The 27,801-nt window shown below is 36.5% G+C and overlaps 2 protein-coding genes across 2 annotated transcripts in view; one reads left to right on the top strand and one right to left on the bottom strand.

Moving 5' to 3' along the window:
* Nucleotides 1-26,646, top strand: LOC105618037 (facilitated trehalose transporter Tret1-2 homolog). The gene is made up of 8 exons (XM_012199576.1): nucleotides 1-42; nucleotides 18,318-18,419; nucleotides 23,078-23,211; nucleotides 24,434-24,680; nucleotides 24,754-25,038; nucleotides 25,488-25,740; nucleotides 25,890-26,230; nucleotides 26,509-26,646. The coding sequence occupies exons 1-8, from the start codon at nucleotides 1-3 to the stop codon at nucleotides 26,644-26,646; spliced, it is 1,542 nt and encodes a 513-aa protein (XP_012054966.1).
* The window catches only part of LOC105618039 (mediator of RNA polymerase II transcription subunit 20), a 96,538-nt gene that overhangs the window by 62,803 nt on the left and 5,934 nt on the right, over nucleotides 1-27,801 (bottom strand). The window lies entirely within an intron of this gene.

Below are 27,801 nucleotides of genomic sequence, written 5' to 3'. Positions count from 1 at the left end.
ATGGACGCGAAGGCGGCCTTAACGAAAGACAAGGTCTTCCAGGTAATTGCGATCAAAATTAATCTTAAATTTTTTCAATATTAGATCGCGAAGTAAAATAGGTCCGTTTTTTTTATTAACTATTATACATTTTTGAAAAGTGAGATAGATATGTGTTTGATATTTGCGACGAAAGCGAGAAAGAGAGTTTTAATATAGTCTAATGTAGAAATAAAAAATCTACAGATCTAATTTCTTCTACAAAAAAGTAGAAGAAGATCCTTTTAAAACCATTCTGACATTTGTATTCTAAAAGCAGCAATGTGAACGGCCTCGCCAGACTGCCTTGGTTAACTGCTAGGTCAGCCGTGTAATTTCTGGGCCGTACGTAATTTAACGCAGTTGCACTTACGTCACATGATTACACGGTTTCCGTGAATATCCGCGTTCTGTTGTTTGTTTCGATTGTCTGTTCCATTAAAGGGAGACGATTGTAATCCGTGTTCTGCTTTCTGCTTTCCGCTTCGATATTACAAAAGCCAAAAGTGTATTACGCTTTTGAATAAACGACTCTTATTTTGGATATTTCGCATAAATGCACTATTAGATATCAAAAGAACAATGGCAACCCAATCTCATGAGTTAAGTAACACTTTGTTATTTTTAACTTTCTTGTCAAAATACAAATTAGTCCATTTCTATGGTTAATTCCAAAATAAACAACGGCCACATTAACGTGCTCACTTATGAGTGAGCTACAAATATGTTACATATGCAAATACATATATAGTATGTAATTCAAAATTGAATTATTTAAACAACGAAGATCCAACTTCGACCGTTGTATGCGTTATATGCATTTAGTAAACAAAATAAACAAAATTTTAGTAAAATTTAATACATATTTTTTAATTTATTCATTTATTATTTTAATTAAATTGTCGATATATTGAATAGCAGTAGCGACCTACAGAAATGATTAAAAATAATTCAAATTGGATATAATTTGACATTACGAATTTAACAATATAATGATTCTTAGACCAAGGATTTTCCATTTTAAATATTCGACTCGACTATGATTGTAAAATGGATTGACAAAAACTTATGGGACAGTCAGGAATTTCAGGAGATAAGAAGAATATATTTGTAAATGATATTCTGATAGCTCGTCGTCACTCTAGACCGGTGATAATGTCCCGAGAGTTCAGTTATCTGTTAGGATTAGTGAGAGTAATAAGAGTTAATATTGAAATTCCATTTTTTAATTATATTACTCGCGACTTCTGTCTGTGTATATGCATGTATCATATTTTCATAGATATTCGAATGGGAGAAGAGGTCATCGACCTCCACTAGCCGAATCTTGTGGCCACTTGCGTCAACACTGATCGATTTCAATTCGAAAGCAGACGTGCCTTTCACAATGCACGCTAGTCATATTAGATCACGCGCAGACATACAAGTTTTAAACCTTTTCGAGAAAGTCTCGAAAAATAATTATGCAAGGTATTCATCGTGGAACAGGAATCAAAATAGAAATGTATGCATTAACTAAAAATAATATACACTTGAAATAGCAAGGTGTGGTAGTAAGTATTTAAAGAAAGTACATGGCATCAGAATAAATACGTACAATGAATTTCACGCCTAGAATTTCATGCTGTAAATCAAGAACGTTATTTTACAAGCGAACCCATATTGCTTCGGTCAATTACGTCATGTAATTAATACGGCCTGCGCTACATCCGTTTAGCTCGTTTCATCTCCGGAAGCTGCAGAGTTCCCGCGGCGATAGATGTCGGCGGGGATCTTTATTTTAAATGAATCTTCTTATTTTATCGTTGACTTAAACACAGATCGATTCGCGATGAGAAATTATGCGATAAGGCACGCTCTCATCTATGAGCATATCGAGAAACTTGTGTGCGTTGTCTATGTACATATATGCATACGTACGTGACATTCTTGTCGTGTAATCCAGTGAGTTGACATGTGCTGAGTTACTTGAAAGATCTTTACTTATTTCAATAGATTGTCTTGTCGGAAGTATCACTCAACGAGTACTTCCTATGATAAAAGACTAAAAAGACGTAAATATGCATCGAGTCCATTTACAACTTCTTATCCGTATTGCTTTTTGCTCGTACAACATGAGATATTATAGTAAATTAATATTTACTCGTTAACAAGCGAAGATGTGATTGATGTAATAGACGATATCGCGTTATTATTAATCATTGTAGCCTCAGGCTACAGGAATATATCACTATCACATAAAATTTTCATTATAATCCCTATAATTTATTAATATTTCTCTCTCTCTTTCTCTCTTCATATTAATTTAAAAACTACAGAAGTTTATTGTATATCTTTCATACAGTTTTCAATTTAATTGTCTAAATAAATTTTAATTCTATACAGGAAGTATTATAAAATTTCACATGTTTTTTTTTGCTATTTCTAAATATATTTTTTTAAACGCATAATTTTTTTGTTCGGTTAAATTCTCGTGTTACGTAAAATGAGCGATTTAATAAAAACACATGGCATTGTCGCTTAATATTCTGGAATGGGCTCCCCCGAAAAATCTCCGTTTAGACCCTAATAACAGAGTGATGTTTGCAAACTGGTTGCAGAAGAATAGAATGTTGTTCGGCGTAATTCGTACCCTCCCGTGAAAAGTGGAGCACGTGCCTTCGTGCATTTTTTTACGAGTCGAACAAAGAAACAAAATTTCTATATACTCGCTTGGATGGTTTAGTCAAGTCGTCTCCTTTTTTTTTTAAGGTATCATCAATGATTCGACTGTCATCAATATTTACATTCGCTTTTTTCTCAAATTTATATAAATTTTTCAATTCGCTAAAAATATGGCAGACGAGAAATCACTTAAAATGACTAATATGTCAGTAATCGCATGTGTTCGAGTGCCATTGTGTTAGAGAAGAACGAGGACCGAAAGAAGAGAGCTTTTATTAATTAATACGATCTTTATCTCCGAGGCGATCATCATGAATTAAAACATCAGCTGTGAACATCTCGTGTCGCGATAGATCACTCGTGATGCAAAAGGGAAAAACTTTGCGCCTCACGCAGCGCGATTGCGGCGCAATTTGCCAATTTTATGCACACTTCGCGAATAATGATCGAAAGTAGAACACGTGACCGCGGCGCGGCATTGTTTGCAGCGTGACAATGGAATCGGATGTTTTGTTGGGGATAATAGAGCGCGTGGCCTACACGCTAATGAAAGGGTTGCACCTTTGAATACATCGAATGCATATATACCCCGGCGTATCTAGGGCTCAGCGGTGCTCAGATCGCGTATCCCAAGCCAGCCATGAAAGGATCCCGGGGTCGAGTTCACGATCGATATACGTTCGACGTATAGACAACATTTTTCCTGCCCTTCTCAAGTTTTGGACGATTTTATTTTACATCGCTCGCTCGGATTTTATTTCACCGCATAAAAGTATTATAATGACGATACTCGCGCTTTAATGATAAACATTCGTCTCACGTGGAAAGTTTTAAATTTCCCATACACTTAGGCCGCTCCTAATTTTTCCTTTATTACCGTCTCATAAGGTGACTTGATGCATAAAAAATCATCTCTATTATGCATATCAGCCCTGCGCATGCAAAGAGTAACGATGCATGAAGGATTATTTTTACTATGCATATAAACGTCAATTACTCCGGCGACGCATATACAGGTCCGTGGTTCCTGTTTTACAATAAGAAATATTCAAGGCTGCTCGAGGTCTGTGTATCAGGGCCACGTAATGCATATCAATGTCGAATGAGCACCGTCTGGACGGGCGTACGCAGTACGTCTATTATAACATCCTCTGAGAGCGCGCCGAGGCCAATGTCAGAGTTCGAATGTGTTCTTTAAAATGCTCGTAGAACAATGATGATCGGGGATGTCCGGGGAAGAAGTGCCACTGCACATTTGCAAGTCCCGATTGTGCATACGCTACACATACAAATGCATGCACCGAGATAGTCTATAGCGCATACAATATCGAATAGAAGAAACCAAGAGTGCGATTACCATTGAAGAGGACCGAGAACTTTTCCCGCTACAGTTATCTCTCACTGTCGCTATTACTTATTGTCGCCGCTACGTTGTAGGTCGAAGATGCAGTCGCGCGTATTGGAACAAGCGCCAAGAGAGGCCTTCGTTTCTGACCGGGTTATATATTGAAGGGGAAACATCTTATTTCTCGGACATTAAATAACGCAATAAATAATAAATCTATATAATAATTTATGTTTCTCGATGAATATTATACTAATATTAATGACAACATAAATGCATGAGAATTTTTTTTCCAAAATGTCAAGAAAGAGGTATCTTAATCAAGATGTATATATTACGCCTGCCTCGTGTATCTATTAAACATTTTGTTAACTCGCTTCCGTGTATCCAAGTGATAGTACAAATGATGTTTTGCCGTACGAGACATTATTTATTCACGGTGTCGCATGTTCTACGTTCCACATTTAGAATATCCCGTCTACGGAGTTAGTGAATGACTTCCGTTGCTGCATAAACATTATGAGAACACATTTCACTTTATCTCAGGCTCGATGACGGAAATCAAACGTGTAGGACGAATGATAACCCATCTCTTCGAGCTTTCAAAGATAAAATGTAATCTGAATAAAAAAAGACCGATACATCATAAGTTCGATGTTGATTAATTCTATTATAATTTTAACAACACTTATAATTAATAACATATAATTAATAACACTTTAATTTCTAACAATTATATTATAACATAATAAGGTTCTAATTAAATCAATAAAAGAGCCCAATAAGAATAGCATTTTGATGAAGATCAATGATAAGAAATTCTGTTCAGTCTCATCAAAACGCTTCTTATGAATTATTTGACCTTTTGTTCAGTGCATTCCTAATATATCGTAAAAGGCAATCGCAAGAAAAAGTAATGTTTACGTATATTCCGATACTCCAATAAATCTGGCCTGAAGAAGCGGTTACAAGAGAGAAGTAGGTGTGACCTGCAAATATTTGTCCAACAAGGGAAAAAGGATGAATATCCACATGGTAACCCAATGCTCGGTATTTCTCAACAAATGTAAGACAAGTTGCTAGATACCGGATTGTTTGATCTTTTTCGTCTTCTTAAGATATTTTTGCATTCATAGCATGCATTCTTAAAATCTAATATTATTTCAGTTTATCTATAAATATTAAATGACAAATAAATAGGACGTGAGTACATATTGTGCATAAAGGCCAAAATATGCGTTTTCGGGAAATAATGGATGATGAGATTAAACTAATTACGTTGGATTTCACATTGCCTGTGTCTGTTAATATTATATCATTGAAACAGCACGAACGTCATTTACACAATTCTCTCTTGTGTCCCAGTTATGCAATATAGATATATCACACTACCGTTATCTTTTATAATACCGTATTATATTTCTCTTTCACAACACCGTAATGTTCTTTAATATTTATCTATATTATATTTTCGTAATATTTATATTTAACTGCATTCATACGTTTACGTTATTTTATTGGACATAAGAAACAGGCTCCAAGAACGCAAATAGATAACCTCTTTTCTAGCCCGGGACTAGTTTCGAATTAACATCAAGGTACTCAAGACGCTTGATAACTCTATTCAATGCTGAACAGTTGTTTCGTATCCATGGTTAGTCAGCGTGAAGTGTAAATTTATTTTTAAACACTCAACTTGCAGACATGACGACTAAACTGGAAGCTTCGGACATAGTTGAAATTCCGAGTCATTCGCGCGCTTGTAATACAGTCCGCTCTCTGTGCGATTAAATCAACGCTTCATTATAGTGATTAGATTGAAACACAATATCTTCTGCCGAAAAATATTCCAGATTGCGTCACTTGAGACTCTAAACATCGCAATGATTTATATCTGCTTATATAAGATAAAAGATGTATGTAAAAGTTATACATCGATAAGTATGATAATGTTTAAAATAAGATCATCAGCAAGAACTTTGATTTAAAATACAATTATAGTAATTACTACCAATAATTATACTTTAAAGTATGACTAAAGTATAATTTTGATATATCTACTTTCCTATAGCGAGTATTTCAAATTCAATTTAAGAACGACTCTGTTTCATGTGGGAACAACGTAATTGGAACTCGAACAGCTCGATTTCAAATATCGTCCGTCTGTTTGAACATGTAAAGTCGCAAGATGTCGAAATAGGACACCGATTCGAGAGACGAAGGATCGACAGGTCAGAAACGCTCCCCTGTACTCGTATGTGGTTTGTATAAGGTGTTACCGTAGAAATGCAGCGAAAGGAAGATGTATCTTCCCGTCGACAGAGAAATTACATCGCGTTGCATCGTATCACGTGCATAGTAAGCGATACTTCAAAGTATCGCGCCAACAAGATGGAAAATGAACGTTAAGAGACCACGAGATATGACATAATTGGTTTTAGAAGTACATTTTACATATTATTGCAATATTTTGAATTACACAGCGAGACACATTCCGTATTTATGTTGGAAGCGGTCCACTCAGGTTTTTGTTAAAATTTTATATTGAATTTTTATATTCGAAAATGTTAATTTAATACAATGTGATTACATTATTTAAATAGTTTGTGTTTATAAATTAATATTCAACATTTCTTAGTGTCAAAATAACACAATTTATGAATACGTAAACAAATAACAGAAATAATGTAATAATTTCAAAACCTAAATTATAAGATGAATGAATAAAATGTGTGTTAACTTAATATATTATAAATGTTCCTTTTAAATGTTCCTGAAAAAAATATTTCCGATTGTTTACACGATTGCTTCCACGATTTGTTTACAAACTTCTATTATATAATATTTGTGTAATTTCCTAACATATTCAGCTTGTGTTCAATTAATACAAATTTGAATGGACCATTTGGAACATGAAATGTGTTAAATTTAACTTAATACAAATTTCTCAACAGTGTACGATGGAAACTTGTCAGCGACAAGAAACAAAAAAGATCGAATTCTAAAACCAACGTATCGACTGCGTAGGAAGTCGATGAGGAAGTGTCGCGACGGAGCGACCTTTCGCGAGTGCGTTATCGCGCAAAATCAGAACAGGACCTCCGATGAAATACGGGCTGTGCATCCTTCGTACCAACTCGACTCCGATATCCGTCCGATACACGTCAATTCCGTCGTACCGATGAAATAGCACGCTAGCTGTTACGTCTGGCGCGTATAAGTTTCCCAACGCGCGATTAGTTATCAACGGCCACCTTAGGCATAAGAGAAAGAGAGATCCACGAGAGTCTGATCGAGCAGGATTTATTCATGGATCGCCACGCGCCACGTGGATGGATAATTCTCTCTCTCATGTATGTGTGTCTGGTGTCCACCTACTTGTCTTGACTGACTCGCACGGCGTTCCTCCACGTGCTTTCTTTCGCCATGAAACCAGTCGTTCAAGCAGGCTAACATGCAACGGGGTTGAGATAAATATTGCCGACGACCGAACGCCGCCGTATGAGTGAGATGCGAGAACATATTATCTCCTCGAGAGAGAAGGTTCAATTGTACGCATCAATGGATCGCGAGTTACAGAAGCTGTCTAGAAGCGAGTACTATATTCAACATGCGTGGCACGTGGTGTCGTAGATTTATTCTTAGCATAGGCTCCGAACGTGCCACCTGAGATTCCTCTCTGAAGCAAAATACAGATTGTCTCAATGATACTCCAAGAAAATTGTTATAAATAGAGAATAAGAGAAAAAAATATATTCACATGGAAATATACAGGATGAACAAAAAGTCGGAAATATTTAGCTAGTACTAGCTAAATAAAACATTTGAGAAAAAAATGTTTCATATAAAAGTTATAGGATTTCATTAAATGTATCAAAAGATAAAAATATTCATTTGACTTTGAGCGTAAGTATAAAAAAGTCCGCAATTATAAATTTTTTATGGGAATTCTGATTTTTTATTCAATCTTGTACATTTTATTCAATCTTTGACATTAAAATCTTTTAGCAAAATACCACAATAAATCTTTTTTTTAAATACTTTTCGAAGTAGTACCTATACTTTTTGACAAAAAATTCAGGTATCTCTAAAGGCTTTCCTTACCTGCGTTTAAGGTCAAATAGGGATTGCTATTTGGTGCATTTGATAAAACTCTACAACTTTCGTATGAAACATTTCTTTCTCTATAGTCTTGTTTTTGAGATATTTAGTCAGTCCGATATTTTTTCGTTATCTTGTATATGTAAATTATACTATATTAATAAATTATTACTATATTTGACATTTATTTATATTTTTAATTTTTTAATTTTTCATTATAACCGTCCTATAAATATTTTGATATTTTCATTAAGTTTCAAATCGTCATATTCTTTCTTCTTTCTCTGTAATTTCTGTGATTCTAAAATTCATAATATTTCTTCATCTCCATATACTATGTTATTTCAGTGTCGCCTAAATTAGGAGGTTTATTGTTTTGATAGCAGCATCTCTCTTGAAGCTATTTCGAAGTAACGTTCGTGCTGTGTCAACCTCGACCCCTTAATGATCCTTATAACTGAATGGTGAGGAGAAGTAGGAGATGAAGGAGTGGGGACCTTGCGCTGGGAACGTGGAAGTGAAGAACGAAGAGTGTTCACCTCTCCCTTCCCCCCCCCCCCCCGTAATACTGGAGATCGTGACTTACATCGAATTCTGGTCATTACCCATGAAGTTCAAGCCTAAATGTATCGTATATCCCGAGGATTACGGGGTAAATACGCCTTGAGCATTCGAATCCGCCTTCGATTCATAATTTCATGAGAATTTATTACCGAAGCAAACAAGACAAAACGCATTCTCTTTCTTCTACTTTGGCCTTCCCCCCTTCTCTTCGTATTCCCAAAAGGTTCATGTTTCATCCGAATTTAAAGATCGCAACGATCTTAATTGTCATCGAAACAAATTGGCAAATTATGGCGAAAATGAAGATTAACATTCACATTGAAAGTTTACAATTATTCTTCTTCGTGCAGCAATTATAAGATGATTTAATGCATAACTAAAAGAATTTATCTAAATACGAAAGATCTTATTTTTTAAAACGGATCTCAGTATTTAAATATTTTTGTGTGATTTTTTTATATCTGATTCTGCAAACCGAAATCTTTTTCAGTCTTGAAATTATGAAATGCAATTATGAAAAACAGAACTAGACAAACAATTTAATAATAATTTTTTAAGCTAATAAGCATCTTTATAAGAATATTAGTAATCTGAAAATTCTAAGATGAAAATCTTAAACCTGCGAATAATTTTTATTGCGAAAAATATTGCCTCAGCCTAAAAAAATTAATTTTTGATAATTGAATCAGCCCACCCTCGGCGATAAATAACAGTACAGGACAAGAAGCGGCTATTTAGAAACAGAGAATCTGTATATGATGGCATATCGCGTACAACGCAAATGATGCGCGTAACGCGCGTTTTATCGAAGCGGCCGTTAAAACGCCAGCTGGAACCAAGTGTTTTCGCTCGAGCTCACCTCGTATAAGCTGCGAAAAAGGGACGGACGTGCATAAGTTACTCTAAGTCATCTTTTCGCGCGGACCTCTCGACGTAATGTCGCGTGCGCCAGCTATCATCCACGCGATAAATGGCCGTTTCGGAAAAAAAGAAGGAAGAGAGCGGGCGCACAGGGATAAAATATGACGGACAAATTGGTCGGTTGCTTTAGACGGTTACACTTAGATATATATGGTATTCATAGCTACTTGACCCGAATGCGCGCGCAAAAGGCGCGGGATGGTGAGCTTGGCGAAGAATAATCTAATAAAACATAAAGTATACGGAATGTAAGTCGTATTTTATAGCTTTTCTTCGGTGCAAATCTCGGAGAGTCAAACAGACAAATCTGCCAGCTGTTTTCCTTCTCTCGTTGTCTGCCTTCCTGTTTCCTTCCGCTTTCAGTTTGCTATCGCTTTCCACGCGTGCGCATGTGTACGTTTTTCGCGACGGAAACAAAAATCAACCCTGCGAGAGTATCACCCGGATCAACGACTCGCAGGAATGAAGTTCGCGAAAGAGTGTTGTAACATCGTGTCAACGTTGCTATTCTTTTTCGACCAGCCGAATCGCTTTCAGCTGTGAACGCGCGAGCGTGTAAAAAAAAATTCCCTCTGACACATCGTCGTGCTGACGTGATGAAAGAGATAAAGGCGAAGGAACGATAAAAGAGCTGGCAGGAGATTCAACGCCTCCTCTCAGCGAATTTAATCGTCTGCGAATCTCTGCGCTGCTATTATGAATTTTTTTTATTAAGAACACTCTCCTATATGATTCAATAAATTTAATGTTTCAATAAATTTAATAAATTAAAAAAAAAAACAAGTGTGTCGACTTTTAAATTTGCGTAGATCAATGTTTTCCAATCTTTTTCAATTCGGGACATATTAAAATAATAATCAAAATAATAACCAAATTTATTGATATTAAAGCACTGAGAGAAAGGATTTCGTTAATTTAGCAAGCCATCAGTACCTTTAACTGGTGATTGGTAAATATGTGACAATAAATTTTGTTGTTGTGTTTACTACTAGTCAGCTATATCAATCAATTATTAGTAACAAAAGCAAACTATATAGAATCTAACCTATCTTTTGGATAGACTTTAGATTCGTTTACATAGAATTTGTAGATGATCGTGGAGTCTTAAGTTATAGGAAACCAATCAAGCACAGTTAAATGTAGGGAGAATACTTGATTAGAATTGGTCAATTTCTTATAATTTGGAATCCTGCAATTGTCTACGATTTTTATATAAGCTTCTTATTTGCTAGCTATTATTTGTTACATTGAAGAATTAATTTGTAATCAATCGGTTTTTTAACAAATATCATTTGCTTTCCCTTGATTTGTTTCCTACAACAAAATTATTTCTCTCAATGAGTTAGCATGCGATTCAAAATCAGTCGATGGCCTGGCGAAATGTGACGAAATCGGTAATCACATACACAAGCGCAAATCCAATGTAATGGCGCACGAGCACATGTACATGGGCTCGTGTTTGTGTGTGTATTACAGCGCCTCGCTACGATAAATGGCTGAACTTATAGGCGTGGAAAAGTGATGTTTTGACGACGAAATTTGTGTTGCGAGCCATTTCATTATTATTTGCTTAATTGTGAAAATGTGACGTGTCTCTACCTATGGAAGTCCTAAAAATGGGCAGAAACTAGTTATCCTTAAATTTGATACGTAAAAATATTCATATTTCATTCATTTCAACAGTTGTTCAAACCATGTGTTTCTGCCCGAAATTAGGTTCACTTTACCTGCCTTTTATGATCATTTACTGATTATTAAGGGAGAAAAGGACAATTTCTGCCCATTTTTATAGGTATTTTAAAGCAACCTCGTCATTTAGATTTATCCAAATTGTCTTTATTTACAAATGGCTTGCAGCATAAATTTACATATCATGCCTCGCTTCTGACGTCACGATTCCAACATGGCCGCCGCGGAGAGAGACTAAGACTCAGGAGCCTTAAATACACACATTTCAGTACTCAGCGGATCTTTTATTAGATACAGCCAACACGACATTAAAAAATAAGTAAAGATTTTAAAGCTCTTATTTTTTTATCAACAATATTAAGTGAATTTTAATTTATTATAGGATTTCTCTTATTTAATTAGATTTAGTCTCATCGATCCAAATTCATATCACAATTGTTTTATTTTATTGTTTAAAAAGTTATTTTATTGCAATGACAATATCATTTTGATTAAAATATTTAGAGAGTGAACACAATATAATTTAAATAATTTTTGAAATATTTTTTACTTCTTGTTTTACTCACTTTATAATTATTATATTTCTAAATTTTTTGACTTTTACTGTCTCTAAAATTTTCACGACACCAGAAATCCTTGCGGCATCACCATTTGGGAAACCTTAGGCACAGATAATCCTAAAAGACCAATTAAAATATCGATAGAAAATATTCAGAAACGTAGGCAGTAAAAGAAGGTTGTGGCCAGCTTTTAATTTCGTCGATTGTGCGAATGTTATGAAATTGATTGCCGTAGAGGCACCGAATCGCTAAATTTTCCCAGGCGATAGAGAGGAAAACATTACGGTTTTACGGAAATAACGATGAAATAACGTTGTGAGAAACTCGAAGCTCGCGAGCTGAAATTAAACTTTCTAATGAATGAACCGTAGTCTTGGCTGAGTAATGTAACGCGCCGCAGCAGTTGCGTGTATATGCATGTATAATTAATGGCCACGAGTTTAAAGACAACTTTGCGCGATTAAGCAATGCGAATGCGAACGTTACACCTCGCTTGAAGAACGGCGGAATGCCCAACCGAATTTGCAGAACTCTCGTTAAATTGCAGAAGTGCAGTTTTTAATTCCGAATGTAAAGCCATGATTAAAATTGCTTTCTAGAATTTTTTTTACAACGTCAGGAAGTATGCAGGATGTTAAATGTTTTTAAAAGGTGAATCTTTTTGAGGCTTTTTTTCACCCGGCTGCGACGAATGAAAGGGTCTCTCGCTCTTAGCAAAATTCCAGCAATTAAGTGTATTACGCGCATTTTATTTCAACGGATACACGCCTTTCGCGAGCAGTCACGAATTTTACATGAAGAGCGGCGACCCGCGCGAAGCAACGAATGATATCTCCGGTGTTCATTCCGCCGCCTTGTGTTTTTGTACAAGGCAGAAACGCTTACGTTAATGAAAACCGTCCGTAGACGATCCCCTCGTAAAAGCTAGTAACGAACGCTAAAGCAAAAAGCGTTGAAATTAAAAGCTGCGACCTCTCGATTCTTGACGTTTGTCGTGCCACTGGATGCATTCATTAAAATATTTCCGCTTTAATTAGGACTGACGAAACATTTTCTTTGAATCTTTAATTTAGACATTCTTTATATTAAATTATTCATTAAAATAAACAAGTAAAATTATTCCATTACAAGATTCCATTAAAATTCGATATACAGATCAATTTAAAGGTGAATATGATACTTTATTTATACAAAATAATATTTTTCGCAATAAAATTATTTATACACTGAGAAAAAAATATAGTTAATTTTAATAAATATTTAGTTTAATACTGCCAATTAAACATTTACTTTACAGTAAGTAAATATTCGTTCAATAAAAAAAAAATGATTGTTAAATCAAATTAACATTTCTTGTAAATAAATAAATATATATATCTTTATATTTACTAAATATTTAATTGGCAATATTTAACTAAATATTTATTAAAATTGACTTTTTTTTTTTTCAGTAGGTTTTTCAATGGTGCTTATCTGTAGCAGCAGATTATTAAGATCTGCCTAGTATCAATATCATTAAATTGCTTAATTAAAAATTGCTTAATTAAAAATTTAATTTGTAATATTATTGCTCTAGTTCTATTAGAATTGCGTTTGAAGACTAAACATTAAATTCGGCGTGCAGTTTTTTTTTCAGAATTAGATATGTAATATATAAATTCACACCAAATTATTTAAGCACTAAAATTTCAACTGGATAGTTTAGATCCTTTATTTCTTATTCATTGTATACTTACATTAATTAAAAGACACTTTTGTTTAATATTATTTATACTCTCTTCTTTTTCTCGTTTCGCGAAAGAGATACGTGAGCGGAACGAGAAGTGACAGTAGAGAATAGCGTGCGTTGCGCAATTCCATTATAATTTGCCGTAATTGTCGCACGTGAATTAGTGCAATTACGAGCGGTGTACGGACCTGAGCATCGTAGATGTCTCGGTAAGAAATGTCGGAACATGCGGATCGATACTGCACGAGAGCGTATAAAACGTTTTGTCTCACACTAATACGAGTGACACGTACGTTCTCATAAACGTCATGTGCGGATTAATCACGTCTCTATTTGATATTTACATTGCAAGTGATATACGTCGTTCACTATCTCATGACTCGTCGCGTGGCCGTATGGTAATTACGGAGACGCTGGGCTTATCTTTCATTAAAAATTGTCTCTTATAGAGAGTTTAATCTCCAATTATTAAATTGCCAAGTTGGGAATTAATTACTTCAAGTTGATAAGAAAGACCCAGCTACTTTGGCGCAAGAGGAGAATATCGCGAGCGGGATTAAAAAGATCCCCACCTTAGGTACTCGGGTTTATATATCGTTATACACCACAATGTGCATTTAAGCCCGTATATTGCATTATTATTCCGCTGCTCGTTCTCGGCGCAGTGATAAAATTCTAATAGCGCGGTTATATGTACGTAGCCCGATTCTGTATATATTTCCTCTCGCCGGCAGAAATCCTCCTACACAAGCCTTCCTCATTTATTTCTCGTCGGTCGGAGCATGGAGCTTCCCACCTTATCGCAAAAATCAGTAATTAAGTTACGTTTCCCCCGGTACTCTCGAAGAAAGAACGAACGCGCGATGGAAACGATTTGAAAACGGCAGCGGCCAACCCCTTTTTAGCTCGCGGCATAGCCGTTCTTCGTGGCGAGAGCGCGCGGCATCTCTTATTAAATCTCGGCGCGAAATTATTATTAAGCGTGCACTATCCGTAGGATCCACTATACGATCCTTCCAGGCGCACGTTGCACAGATTTACTCGCGACTACAAACGTTCTAGGCTATACATGCTTCGCGCGATTCGCTCTTCGCGAGTCTCACTGCGCAAGATTTATTAATTTCCGGATTATCCTGCCCGCGATTTCCGTCTTCCCGTCGTACAAATGTGATTTCAATTAATCAGTAACGAATACAATTTCCTCCGAAGCCGAGATAAATGCGACCGGTATTGAATTATAAATTCAGAAACGCAAGCAGCAGGACGAACATTTTCGTCCAGGCGTAGCTTTTACCGCTCCGTTCAATTATAGCCGCGCAGCGATAGCTATGCAAAAAGGCCCGTTTTACTCTCGTTATCTTTGGTCCTGCATTTACAAAGAAAAAGAGCGGTCAAAGCGAAATTTATAGTACGAAGCGTTTTAACGACGTTTTTACGCCGCTCCGCTTTGGAAAGATAAATTGCGGAGCTCGCGACTCGTGCCCGTTTTTATCGATATTCCGATATTCTATGGAATATTGTATTACCATTCCGAAATGTAACAATGAAAATATGATATAAACTGTTATTATTGTTATGTGAGATTATTATTCGTACAAAGAAAATCTCACGTTTCACTTCATTTCATCGAACGCGCGATAATCATTTTTACATGTTTTCACGAGAGTACTTTCCATGAAAGAAAGCGTCAGCCATCCTTCCATTCTTATTCCCGTTTCCTCGTGCGATAGGATTTTTCACGGCGATACGAATAGGGCGGAAGTTAGTGTTACATACCGCACAGTTCGCGAACTATCTGCAAACTCTATTCCGACGTGATCGTCCTCACGTGGAATTCCCTAGCGTATCTCGAGATATTGATTTTGCGACACGATTTGCCGGAGGATACCCACAGCGCTGCACACTCCGGGAAATAAATCCGCGAATGGAATCTAGGTGGAGGAAACATGAGAAATCGCATTTGCTAGATTCTATGAGAACTTATCTGCGATCTTGTCGATTATTGAAAATCGGCTAACTCATTCATCACACTGGCGATGCTATGCCCGAATGAGAGGGAGATAGTGCGAGGAGAGAAGCGACAGAAAAGGAAGGGAGGATGAAAATGAAAGACTAATCGGAGATTCGATGACGGGGGATAAAAAAAAACCGCAAGCTCCGTGGAATCGGCAACTCGCATGAATAATCATCAAGAGACTTGCATTAAGTGGGGAAACATTTCCATCGTTCGCCATCGCCTTATGCTTCCTTATTGATTTTCGCTGATGTACTCTGCTATTAGCTCGTACCGTCGCTTCATACTAACTAAAACGATTATACGCTCGTCAGAGGATATTTGAAACATTTTCGCACTTTATAAAGATGTCAACAATACTAGAAAAAATTTCTAGTTTATGCAAAATATAATTTTTTTTCTTAAATAGGAAAAAGAATCTTAAATTTCTTTCAATCGATATTGAAAAAAAATGTTTTGATTAAATAAAAAAAAACATCCAACAAGAATGACATCTTGTATCGGAATATTTTTTTTCAGTATAATTGAGGCAAGTTTTAAGATCTTTTTATTTTTTATCTCACCAAAATACCATTCCTCTTGAATGCTTTTTGTTAGTTTAAACAAAAAAAATCAGAATATTTTTTCAGCACTTTTTATAATTAAAGCACGTAAGTTTTAAGATATTTTCTTGCTTAAAAAAAGTTAAACTTCCCATAGAAATTTTCAAATAGAATTTTTGTTTACCAGATATAACCAGAAATCCTGTTTTGTCTCAATAAAATTCTTGAACTCTTTTATTGATTTAATATATTTCTCGATGTGTCAATATTTTCTTTGTCAAGCATCAGTTTTTTTAATATAAATACGTGTGCGCTTAAATCTCACGCAACAACACTTCGTGCGAGCTTAGTTGAATAGGCGTGCAAAATTTTGTTAGGCAGAACCAGTTCATCATAAATCACGAAAGGCGTGAACGGAACGACTTTCGGTATAACTCATGCGATTGTGCAATATGGAAAAGTCCTCAAGTGTCGTTGGATATCTAATGTCGTCTTAAATACACACGCCGCGAGCTGCGAACAATGACAGCCTCGAAGTCTAAACTACCGAAGGAATCAGATCCCGTCGTCAGGTGCGTATAAATAAACAATGAGAAAGATACGCCTTCGGGAGATCCGCCTAAGAGATCTATTCTTAATGGAGAAAATACTTGACAATGATTTAGATAGTCATTTTACGGCGGCCTGATCTAACAAGTACTTCTATCTGACGTCTGGCTTTACATTTTCTGCCTCAAGGTTACTCGAGCGTATTACAGCAGCCGTCGCGTACGCAAGTAATATATTCATAGCCTGTAATGAGACTATAATTAAGCTGTACCATGGAATTATATAATTAAATTTAATGAGTGATTTAATTTATCAGCGTTCGTGCATATTGATTAATCATCGTAATCTGCAAAAAAGATTGTAAAAGATGTAAGAGAACTTAACGCAGAGCATCTCGCTCGACTTTAATGAAAATTTTAACGGGCAATTTTAGAGCTTTTTAAAAGAAGTGAAAGCTTCGGGAGTTCTCTAAAGGAAATTTGCCAGTATTAAGGTCAACGTCCATATTGATGAAAGTCCTCGAACAATAACAACCGTCGATCGTTAAATCCGTACGAGCGTAATAAAGCGACCGTCTCTGATACGCATAAATCCGGATTATCACGCGTTTACTCTCACGTCTCTCTCGCGATCGTTGATCGCTAAATCCGAACACACGGGTCATCTCGTTGTGATCATCGACAAACGACCAATGCATAAAAGGTAATAATTTTAGCCACTAAAATATAACATATCTAAATAGCTCGCACTTCCGTGTAATTAGTAGACTTTAAGTATAATAAATATTTTTTCGTTATTCAATCCAATGAACTTGACGTGATAATCAAGATGACAGCTCTAACAGAAACAACGTCTCTTAAGCTTAAGCCACTCGGTTATTGCCTAAATGACTTGTGTTTGAGTCGGTAGATAATACAAATGATTGACGGTCCACTTTCGTCCCCAAAGGGCAACTAACGTGATCAGCAGACTGGAAGAGAAAGGGCGCGAAAGCGCGCTATCAGCAAAAAGAAAGTTTCGTGATGAAAATATTAGTCATATACTTCCTCATCAAAGTGATTTAGAAAGATTCTTGGAATAACTCTCTTTCTCCAAAGAGAAAGAATTATTCCAAGAGTCTTTTAATTCTAGGAGTTTTAAAAAGAATTTGAAATGAAACATGCGTATAAACATAGTACGATTGAAAAATAATTACGCGAGTCAAAATTAAAGTAAATAGGCTCGTATGATTGCAACATAATTTAAGAATATCGTGACTTATTTTAAGCTTTTTAAACAATCTATTAAGTGAAGAACTTTTTTCTTCTCATCTTGATATTTCGAAATAACATGCTATACTGACATCAGAACTAGACACTGTTACAATAAATATTATTTGAATAATTATTCGTTAAGGAGATTATGATATTATTTTTATCACTAAAGAAAGCTTTGTAAATTAAAACGTTTGTATATTGAATTAATTGTATTTTTATCTATTTAAATATATTATTTCTAAGTTCCTGTTTAAAAATCTCGAAATAAGCCACGATACTGTTAAATTAAAAAGTAAAAAAAAATCAATTCGATGGCTATCTTAGTTATCTGTGTAATATTGATTGTCATTTGCATTTTGTTGCAGGTAACAACGATACCCGACGAGGGCGAGGACAATTTTAAAATGCCCAGGGCTTCCGTGGTACACATGACGTCGACGGCAACGAGGCCGCATCATATGTCACAAGTATATATCATTAATAAATATTGTCATTGTTAATTCGTTAAGTTTAATAATAATCAATTAGTTAATAATCATCTAATAATAGAGAAACATCTTTACATCGATTAAAGAACTGACTATTGTATAGCATGTACTTTTAGAAATTTGTTAATGACAAGACATATAAAAATGGAAAACACCGAAAAAACAGTTTTATTGGAGTAAAAGATTAGACATCTGAAAATAATTTTGTTAAACCTTCAAAATAATTATTTGGGACACTTAAGCATGATAATTCTGCAAAAAAATTTTGACATTCTACCATCATCAATTTGAGTATTCCATTATTTTATTGGTCCAACAAAATTATTTTCAGCTTTGTATCTAATTGAATTTTTAGATGTTTTAGCAAAATCGTTCTTTTCGTATAAAATAGCGTTTACAATGAGATTTTAAGGGGTAAAACTTAAGTTTCAAGTCTCAGGTTATCTTAATTGACCAATCATAGTCGAATGTAAGGAGAATATTTGACTATTTGATTAATTTCTTACAACTTAAGGCTTAAAGCATAAAATTTCATTTTAGACGCCGCTTAAAAATGGTAACTAAAGAACAATTTATCGAAAGTACGACTTTAGTGTGTCTTTCTCACGATACCTAACTATATTGAATTTACAACGATCATGAGTATATTATTCAGCGAACGCGTAATATCCTTCAACAATTTGTGTTTCTCTTGGTAGAACGCGGTTCTTAAATAATCAAGCGAGATAGTGAGACGAATCTTTTTATCTGTGGTTGGCAAGGGGCCATATTGATATGCAAATACCGAAGACAGCACCGAGCGTAATTGAGTGGTCCGGTTTAAAATGGATATCGTGCACACGGAGGCCTTTCGGGTGGGCAGGAGAAGACCGCCATCGTACACCCACATACACCGAGTTGCACACTTAACACAGCACCGACCGACCATCCTCATAATCGTATAAGCGAGAAGACGACTTTTAAAGCTCGTTTTTCCTCTCCCTTTCTCTCTAGCTTTTACCCCTCTACTAATAGTTTTAAGCTAATGGCTCCCTCGGCTAACTTCGATCCGATACTCTGACGCACATCCCCGCGCTTATGGAACTGCTCCGAGTATTTCGCACGGCTTGATGCAAACGAGCTTTTAACGTCGTGTCCGAGAATGAGAAAGAGGAAGAGAAGCGTAAAAGAAGGGTGAAAGAATGCCCAAAAATAATATCGGCAGAAGCCGAGCGCGAATTTCTTACGTTCGAAAGGAAAATACGCTCTCGCGTGAGAATATGTGTTTTTTTTAGCTCGTTAAAATCCCTCGTGTCTGTCATTAAAAATTGTTCGCCATTACTGCAATATCGCGAATATGCGATGAATGCATATTAGATAAACGCGCTTCGTATATTCTTAACACATCTCGTAAACCGTAATTAATATACCAAATTCTCCATCGCCGCTCTAAGAAACGGGAAACATATCGGCGCTCATTACCGTGCTCAACGTTTTCCTGAATGCGCTATTCATCGCGTGGCTCGATAATTAGTCGAAGAAAGCGATTCAGGCGAGCGCGCTCGTAAACTCGTGTTCATTACCGCTGTTGCTGCTCGCGCATATCGTATTATACGAATAATTAGGATTGATGGCGTCCAACTATTTTCCGCGGTTCACTCGGGCCTCTAAGGATATTCTCCAAAAAAAGCGGTAGTTGCATAACATAAAAATTATTGTAGAGATTAACTCTGCTGGCCTGTTCAAATTTATGCTGAGAAAAATTTATTTGGTTGAAAATGAATAAACTAAAAAGTTCTAATTCTCAATCAAAATTTTATTACGACAAAAAAAAATTTCTAGTAGATTTAACCAGAAAATTCTGAGATTCAGTTCAATCAGAATTTTATTTAGTCCAATCAGACATTTTTCTCACTCCATGCAATCATATCGTTTGTGTCAATATATAATAATTAAAAAGTTCTCAAAAATAACAAATTTTTATAGAAAAAAGATCATGAATTAATAGACAAAGTCATCAAATATCAAAGAAAAAGTTTTTTAGTAAAATATTAGTAAAAAATTACATTCAAATAGAGCAGACCAACAGGATTATAAAAACATACTGACAATAAATCTAAAAGCTGCTACAATGCAATTCTTCGCTTTTAACTACGAGGTAAATAGTTCTTGCGACACGTCGGTCGAACTTGTAGCTCAATGTATTATCGTAATTACAAATCTCGAATGGAAAGTGGGAATATAGTCGTAAATTATAGTCATAAACCTCTTCGAAGTCAAGACTTTATTCGTATTCCAATTAATCGATAAGGCGCACAAAATTATGTCTCGGATCGCATTATAATTTTCGCCTCAGTCATTGGGCGTAAATGAAGGAAAGAAAAAGTTTAATTGCAAAGTGGCGCTTGGCGTCCCACGTATTATTGTCGACTAGAAAGACAACGGTATCATGAGCCTCTCTGGCGAGACGATAGAAAGGTTATATGGCGACACGTCTAATCGCGTACTATGACCGTTTACGCTCGCTGCTCCTAATGGCGAGAGAGATAATTGAAAGTGCATGTAAATTTATGTGGGATCGGCGGCGCCGCTTGAAATTCCTTATCGAATATACGCTCGTCGTTCCGCACGTCACAAATATGAATTATGACAAGTCATCGCACATTAAAACTATTCAGTTTTTCACAGACTACTACTATTGTATATGCTTCTTAAACAACGTGTTTAATTAATTTGTTATACAACAATCTTGGCCGCTTATAAGATTCAGAATAGTAAAAATACTCACAAGATTTATGGCGGAAAAAAATTTGCTTTTCGAAGCAAAAAAACAATGAAACGTTCTCAATGAAACACAATAAGTGGATCCGCGTTTGATTATCACGATTTTCGAATTCATTCATTTCAGTACAATTAATACATATATCTTAACAAAAATTTAAAATCAAACTATCGACAATTTCGTTGTTCGTATTACATTATAAATTATCGTCGGTATCGATATGACTCGTATTAAACTTTTACTTATCGCAATATTGATGTTATAAATTATAAACGCCAACATTGCGAGCAAAAGTTTAATATCGATGAATATTTATAATGATTATTGTGGATAACGTGGATTTATGAATCGATGAGAGCGCGTTGTATTTTGTGGTGTAAGATAAATGATATTAAGTTGTCTAACAATAAACAAATAGATTAGCTAATAATACGAATTAAGAAAGTTATGGGAAGAATGTTCTCTCGAACAAAAATTTGTAGTATGTAAAATCGAGAATACCATATAACAGAATATATTTAATATTAAAAACTCGAGAACGACGAATATCTTCTGATTTACTACAATGCATTCTCATAACTAGCATAACAAATAGAAATTACATAATATTTTAATTTTATATTTGCATGAATTTAATACCATCATTTTTCTCATAATAATTTTCTGCAGTCATTTGACCTCTAACGAAAAGATGGGAATCGGAATACCAATAAGACAAATAATGTCGCATTCAGATTAGAAGATTCGTTTGCGCACCGCAAAAAGTGCACGTATCGCATAAAGATACGTCTACTGAACACAAAGAAATAGACATATAGAGACATAGACTTCGCGCAGTATGTCATATCTTATGTCATCATTCGCCGTAAGATCGTGAATGCTGAGCGTGCATGCGGTAACAAAGATAACACTCGAAGGTTTACTTTGAGATTTAAGTTTTAATGAGTCAGTGAAAAAAATCACGAATTTATATCCGTAGAAAAAAAAACATCGCCGTTAGATATTTTTTCATCACCATAAAATCATTATACAATACTGATCTCATGCTTGCACATTTTCTTCGCGCGAGTTCATCCCTCGCAAAATTATATATCGTTGTTTGGAAAAGCGATACGCGCCCATAATTTCATATAGAGAGAAACTTACATGCGTCGCGCGAAGGATTCGTATTATAGGCGTCGACATATATGGATCGCGGTACTTTGAAATTGAATTTGTATATGTTGCAAATGTATACATATGCATGCACATAAATGTGGGGCCACGCGAAATGTTTAGTATTCCTCGTGAGGGTTCAAGCCCAGCTTTCAATTTGCGGCTAGCAATTTGTTCGCCAGTTGCCACCCCCGTGCAGCACAAATGCGCGATGCATTCTGGATGTATATATATGCATCGTAGCGAAGCATCATAGTGCGCAATGGACGGATTTATACCTAGTGTTATGATTTCAACGCTGTTCAAGAGTGCTTCTCGATTAGGAAACGTTACAAGATGGAGATTCGATAAAAGAGGAGAACTCCATGTTTCTATATCGATGGATTTTCAATAACGTGGATATAGCAAATTGAGTGTTTTTAAATTGAAAACGTGCGCGCAATGTAGAAATATTCCACGAAATATTGAACGTAGAACGCATTGTGGAAGTAATGACTCCTTTCAACGCCGCCGGACTCTATGATATAGAGCGCGGTACGCGCTCACAAAGAACGCGGTAAAAGGAATATACAGGCGTAAATTTCAGTCACTTGCCAACGTAAAGTAAACGAAGTTGACGTTCGCACCGCTGTGTTATACCGCGTTCCTGCATAAATTCTTTTCGTCAACATAAAAAGATTATTTCACGCGTGAGTTCATTAGAGCCTGTTTAACTTGATAGGTATTGGCGACCCTGGCACTATCTATGGGAACTCTCTCCTCCGGTTTGGCCAAGGGTTACACTTCGCCCGCGTTAGACTCCATATTGGATAATCAACCGCCCCATCTTTATCAATCACCTAACAATGATACGTGGTAAGAATTTGAATATTTAATAATTAGATTATATAAGTCTGCTTTCTATAAATAATAATAAGATTCTTAATATAAAAACAACAATAATAAATCAAGATATTAAGGGTATATAAGATTCAAAAGTTGGTGTGCTTCTGTTTTCTATTATTAAACTAGTGTATACTTTTGAAAATTTAAAGTGGAATAGGTATACGTTTGATTATTTAATAAAAACAAAAAGAGTTCAAGAACAGTCTAGTGCAAGAATAATAATAGACCTTAGGCGATTCCATGACAATCAAGTTTAAATGACTGAAATATAATACAAACATGTAATCTTTTGTAATTTTTTTACATTTATATCGTTACTCAATCTGGATTTAAATATATATATAATATTACATAGCTGCTAATATAAACATATTTTTATTTAATTCGCAATAAAAAGAAAAAAGAGCATATTTTATGTTGCATATATTTCATTATTTTCATCATCGTCACCAAATAATAACGTCACTAAAACTGATAAAATTATTTATGAAATTAGAGAGCACCACAGTAAATTTTACAAATAATTTTATCAATTTTTGCGGTGTTATTAAACACACAAATAAAAGTAATGAAATATACAGCATCAAATATGCTCTTTTTTATCTTCTTTCATTCAATCAAATTAAAAAGATGTTTATGTTAATATAATCTAATCTGGAAAATATTATATTAACACAGTTTATGTTAACAGTTATGAATTATTGTATATGTGTTTGAATGCAGGTTGGACAAACGAATCGAAAAAAGTTATACGTTTGTTTACCGTCATTTAAACTTGATCTTAGGAATTCTTATGGAATTTAATTGATCTGCATGTAAGAAATCCACTGTTCCATGTTACACGGAACAAAAGTTTCGTCTTGTTAAATAATATCGGATTTCAATCCGAAACGTTGACAATCATGGACAATTATATCCACGCGGTGGCTTATTCGAGCATCACGTTCTTGGTTGCTAATTCCGGGATGCGTTTACTGCGACGACAACATGCAAATTCTACTGGGAAGTAGAGCTGTTCACAAATAATACTCGACAACTGAGACACGGCTGCCAAGAGAGATTACGTTTGCACCAGACGTCTGCTTTGACATTCTGGGAACAATACCCAATACATCAAGAGTGTCTCCTGGATGCATCTGAATTACGTCAAGAGTTCAGACAATTTTAATCGTATTTATGCTTTCTTGTGTAGGTTGGCTTTTTCGGTTACGCAACAGGAAGCTTCGTGGGTTGCATCGCTATCCATGCTGGGCGCGTGGTTCGGTGCCATGATTGGTGACTGGATAATGCGGAGAGGTCGTCGTTTGGCCTTACGCATAACATCCTTGCCTCTAGCAGGAGCCTGGGTCTTAACGGGCGTCGCACCGTGCGTGGAGTTGGTGTACGTCACAAGTTTCATCGGCGGACTTTGCTGTTCAGTCATCACCATGGTGGCGCAGGTAAAAAAAAAATTCGATTCGATTAATTTTAAAATTAAATCTTAGTCATCGCATGAGCAAATTCTTTTTGCAGGTGTACATATCGGAAATCTCGATGCCGGGTATTCGCGGATGTTTGTCAGCGATGTTGAAGGTGCTCGGTCATGTTGGTGTCTTGCTGTCGTACATAGCCGGCACATATCTGAATTGGCGGCAAAGCGCACTACTAGTGGCCGTCGCACCGTCAATGCTCTTTTTGGGGACCCTCTTTATACCCGAGACACCATCATATCTCGTATTAAACGGCAAAGATGACGAGGCTGCCAACAGTTTGCAATGGCTGCGCGGAGAACACGTCGATATAAGACACGAGTTGCAGGTAATTTTCAAAGTTTAAAAATGAAATGACTTTCAGATCATTATTTAATTCATAATATCAAATTACACGATTTAAACGATTTAAATTAGTTTTAATCATTTCTATAAGTCACCGATTTTACTCAATATATCGTTAATTTAATTAAAGCAATAAAGTTAAACAATTTAATCCAAGAAAATTAAATTCAATTCAAATGTTAAGCTTCTTATTATTAATTTATTATTTACCCAATAAATACGTTAATATGAATGTTGTTTACTTCGAAACTAAGATTGATTTACATTTTGAAAGTTATTTGCAAAAATAGCAAGAGATTGGGTTACCATTTCTCCTTTAATAAACTAACAGTGAATAGAGCGGCTGTCTTTTCATATTTTTCTCGACGCAAATCAGCGAACGTCAATCGCAAATAAGATTCGATATAAATTTGCAATTAACTATGCTTTCAGGTCATCAAAACGAATATTCTGGCTTCGAGGGCTAGGCAGTACGAGCTAAGTTTTAGGAACAGCATGTTTACACCGAGACTATATAAACCCATCGCTATCACATGCGGTCTGATGTTCTTCCAACGATTCTCCGGCGCGAATGCGTTTAATTATTATGCGGTACTTATTTTTCGTCAAACCCTAGGTGGAATGAATCCTCACGGAGCGACCATAGCAATCGGATTTGTACAGCTATTGGCTTCTTTACTGTCAGGTATATTAAATTTTAAACAATATCGATAATACCCAGTAAAATTAAATTCTATAATTAATAAGATTATGATGTGAATAAAATAAATTATTCTCTTTCTTATTAGATATATTTGCGTTTATCATACTTAACCGAATTCATATCACTCGCAGGATTTTTGATTGATATAGTCGGTAGACTACCGCTTTTGATAGCCAGCACCGTTTTCATGTCACTGGCGCTCGCCGGTTTCGGCAGCTACGCGTATTATGTGTCTCAAACGCAAAATCTTGGCTACGTGGACTCGGCTGTGGTGGGCCAGCACGATTGGATACCGTTACTCTGTGTACTCGTGTTCACGACCGCCCTCGCTCTGGGCATATCGCCAATTTCTTGGCTATTGATTGGCGAACTATTTCCGCTGGAGTACCGCGGCCTCGGCTCCAGCATTAGCACGAGCTTTAGCTACTTTTGCGCGTTTTTCGGGATCAAGCTCTTTATGGACTTCCAGCAGGTGAGAAGGTTTTCATTTTCTTTTTAAGATATTAACAAGTACTTAGACTTTAAAGACTAAGTTAGAAACTAAGTTCATTCTTCAAAGTAAGATTTTAAATGAGAAAATTCATAAGAAGGAATACGGCGTTTTAAGTAACATTATTTTGCTGGAGTAATTTGCCCAAAGCATATATAGCGTTTTATTCATACAATATTATTCTCTACAATTAATCAACGACAAACTTCTGTAATCATGCAATTAATAACTTAAGTTATGAGAACTTCTTCTCTTTTTAGAGTCTCGGTCTACATGGAGCCTTTTGGTTTTATGCCGCCGTGGCGGTCTGCGGATTGTGCTTCGTAGTCTGCTGCGTGCCTGAGACGAAGGGCAAGCAGCTGGACGAGATGAATCCGGATTATGCGCAAGCACGGTAGTATAAGGCCTCGCTGACGGGGGGTCTCTCGAACTTAGAGAAGGCGAACAAGCCTTTACCGAGCGGTGCTTATCCGAACGAGCACGATCCGCGGGATCTCTACCGCAACGATCCGTCAATAACGACTTCCAACATCGCGATGCCGTCTGCGCGCGTTGTTCACCGCAAATTGTCGGATTACTGCGGTATCTTCGCCGAGAAGACCAATAGAATCGGTAGAAACGTGGAGAGCTTTATGCAGTCTCGCGGTTTGCTGCCGATTCGTCGCTCAATCGACGAAATGCCGCGTCGTGACACGCTCGGGATTAACGGCGACGTGATCAGGAACGACCCTCCGTCGCGAGTTGATCGAGAAATAAGCGTCGAGAACCGTCGCCGCCAGTACCAGAGTTTTGATTACAAGCGGCCACGGAGAAACGGCGGCCATCAGAAGAAACGCGTGGCATACTCCAACAGCACTTATTCCCGGGACTCAATGCGAGCAGACGCGAGTTACGTTCGTCGTTTCAACGCGACGGAGCCCCGTCGTGCCAACAGCAGGCGCGAGTACGCAGAAACGGATTACGACGCGACGGACACCTGGAGACGAGACTTGGACCTCGCGAGGGGAGGTCTGTACGTCTCCAAACCGATTCTAAGAAACGGCATCAATCATAGTGGAGACGAGAGGCTGTATTACTCGACCCTACCGCGGCGCAGCAGAACCATCAACTTTAAGGATCAAGCACGCGACTCCCCGGAGGGAGAACGACGGCGCACGTATCCGAAGAGCCTGCAGGATCTAACGGATTTAGAACTCGATGACATCACGTATCTCCCATCCGCCCGCAGTAGGAATGACACTCGAGAGGAGAGACTCGACGACAATTATCGTCGACGTAACAGGTATCGTCGAGAGGAGGGCGAATCACCCTTCGATGACGATTATCTCAAGCTCTGCAGAAGCCTGTCGAGATTAGATAAGTATCAGAGAGGCAGTAGATATGGACCAGGTCAAGTACATTACGAGAGAGAATGCAGAACATTCGGCAAGGATACAGTCGCCTTTATTTACTATAAGACATGCTATTTATGATCTAAAAAGAAAAGCTATAGACGAGCGGTCAGGGGTTCTCTCATCGATAGACCGTCCATCGATACCCATGGCTCACGATCT

The sequence above is a fragment of the Atta cephalotes genome (assembly GCF_000143395.1).
Source record: "Atta cephalotes unplaced genomic scaffold scaffold00015, whole genome shotgun sequence".
NCBI lineage: Eukaryota > Metazoa > Arthropoda > Insecta > Hymenoptera > Formicidae > Atta > Atta cephalotes.
The sequence above is the reverse complement of the archived record's forward strand: the minus strand, read 5'-3'. Positions and strand labels throughout refer to the sequence as shown.